The sequence below is a fragment of the Cyprinodon variegatus genome, unplaced genomic scaffold (genome assembly GCF_000732505.1).
Source record: "Cyprinodon variegatus isolate N-32 unplaced genomic scaffold, C_variegatus-1.0 Scaffold225, whole genome shotgun sequence".
NCBI classification, from domain to species: Eukaryota; Metazoa; Chordata; class Actinopteri; order Cyprinodontiformes; family Cyprinodontidae; genus Cyprinodon; species Cyprinodon variegatus.
The window spans coordinates 270,451-272,437 of NW_015150678.1; the positions used below are offsets into that span (position 1 = coordinate 270,451).

The 1,987-nt window shown below is 44.6% G+C and overlaps 1 protein-coding gene across 3 annotated transcripts in view; it reads left to right on the top strand.

Annotated features, from left to right (window-relative positions):
• The window catches only part of usp34 (ubiquitin specific peptidase 34), a 91,825-nt gene that overhangs the window by 13,333 nt on the left and 76,505 nt on the right, over positions 1-1,987 (top strand). For all 3 annotated transcript variants that reach the window (XM_015380951.1, XM_015380952.1, XM_015380954.1), the window contains exons 2-3: positions 580-670; positions 808-1,366. In XM_015380951.1, the coding sequence (XP_015236437.1) occupies positions 580-670; positions 808-1,366 (650 nt within the window). The remainder of the gene's footprint in view (positions 1-579; positions 671-807; positions 1,367-1,987) is intronic.

The window sequence follows — 1,987 nt, forward strand, 5'->3', positions numbered from 1 at the left end:
TGGTTTATTTGGCCCGTCTATCACCAACATAGGCCAATCAGCTAACCAGTATTTTCGCCCCTTCCCAAAATTACTTCAACCGAAGGTTTCCAGATGGATATGCAGAGCAAATCCATCTGGCGGAGTCAGGTTAGAGTAAAACGGCTCCCATGTGTTTCTTTACAAGATGATGAGGTGGTAGATGGTGCAGTGTGGTCTCTATGGTCAGACCCCCCCGACTGTATTGTCTATCAGACATCTGGAGAAAAAAAGGTCATGAAGATTTCATTATTCCAACCAATTCATTACTTCACAGTAGTATAAATGTAAGCGTTAACTTGTGTAGTGCTTTTTCTAAGTCAGGCTAAAGCGCTTTACACTACATTCACCCATACACTCACACCAATGTATGGAAAATAATAAATAATACAACTACAAATAAAAGAATAAACTGAGCAGATAAGGCTTTGGCTTTCTGTGGAAAATGTTTATGTTGAGGTGATTCTTGGCAGCTCCTCCTCATCTGCTTGCATTTATTAAAAGGAATGTCCTTTAAGGGTTTGAAGCTGTTCTCTAATGGTGTATCTGTTGTTTCCTCAGTATCTGATGCAGACGGCAGTGAAGGAGGCTTCCAGCTGAAGAAGGAACATGCACTACGAGTGCTGGGCTACATCAGTTCCTGGTCACAGAGGTCCGTGTAATCGCTCGCACAATCTGAGCTTTTTTTACTGTTTACATGGGAAATAATCTCCTGATCTTTAATAATCAACCAGTCTATTCTAAAACAGATCAGGTAAGAAAAGCTTCCTTCTTGTTTGTTGTTTCCAGGCAATGTCTGTGCTGCTTCAAGGAGTACAAGCATTTGGAAGTCTTCAATCAGCTGGTTTATGCCCTCATAAACCTGGTCATCGCTCAGATCAACAGCCTGAGAAACCAGCTTGGCAGTGCCCAGAACCTCACGCACAAAGGGTTTGCGGCCGGGACTGAAGAGGCCAGGCCCGACTGGGCCGGAAGGGATTCTGCACCCGCCCAGCCACCCTCCCCAGGGGAGGATGAACCCGTTAATGTTGAAAGGGACTCCGCTGAGGAGGACGGCAACACACCTGACCCAAACCAGAACACGCCTCAGAGCCACCAGCACGGCAGCATCCGGACAGACGGAGCTCAGGTGGATCGGCTGGGAGCTTCGGACGGAGGCAGCGAGCCTGGAGAGACGGGGGACGGTGCTGCGGTCGACTGTGACAACGGCAATGCCGAAGACCAGGATCCTTTCAGCTCCTGGACCACAGAGGAGAAGGAAAAACTGCTGCTATGTGCAGCTAAGATTTTTCAGATCCAGTTCCCTCTCTACACAGCCTACAAACACAACACTCACCCCACCATAGAGGTAAGAAGGAACCCTTCGACGGAAAATAAGATAAATATCCCGAATAGAGATACACTGATGGTTTGACAAGCCGATATTAGCATTTGTTTTTTCTTATATCAACCTACAGTTACATGTCTTTAATATCACCTAAGACCCATGCAATGCTGGTGCATTATTTTTCTCTTTAATCTTCTTTTCTTTAACACCCAGTTTAACACCCAGTTTAACGCCCAGTTGACACCAGCAAATGTTTATCGAATTATAGAAATGACGAAAGCGCAGTCACATTTCAATTAAACAACAGCTAAATCTTAGAAGCAAAGGCTTGGCCTTATGCAAAAGGTCTTCAATAATATAAATCAGTATATTTGTCTGGCCAGTTTTCTTTTTATGAGTAGAAAAATGCATTTTTGCATAATTTGGCCACTTTTGGCTAAGCTGAATCCGCCAGATGGATTTGCTCCGCATATCCATCTGGAAACCTTCCATTGAAGTAATTTTGGGAAGGGGCGAAAATACTGGTTAGCTGATTGGCCTATGTTGGTGATAGACGGGCCAAATAAACCAAATAAACCAATCAGATCAACGAAGCATATGACGTACTAACAGAGCGACGACGAAGAGGAGCCAATTGATAGA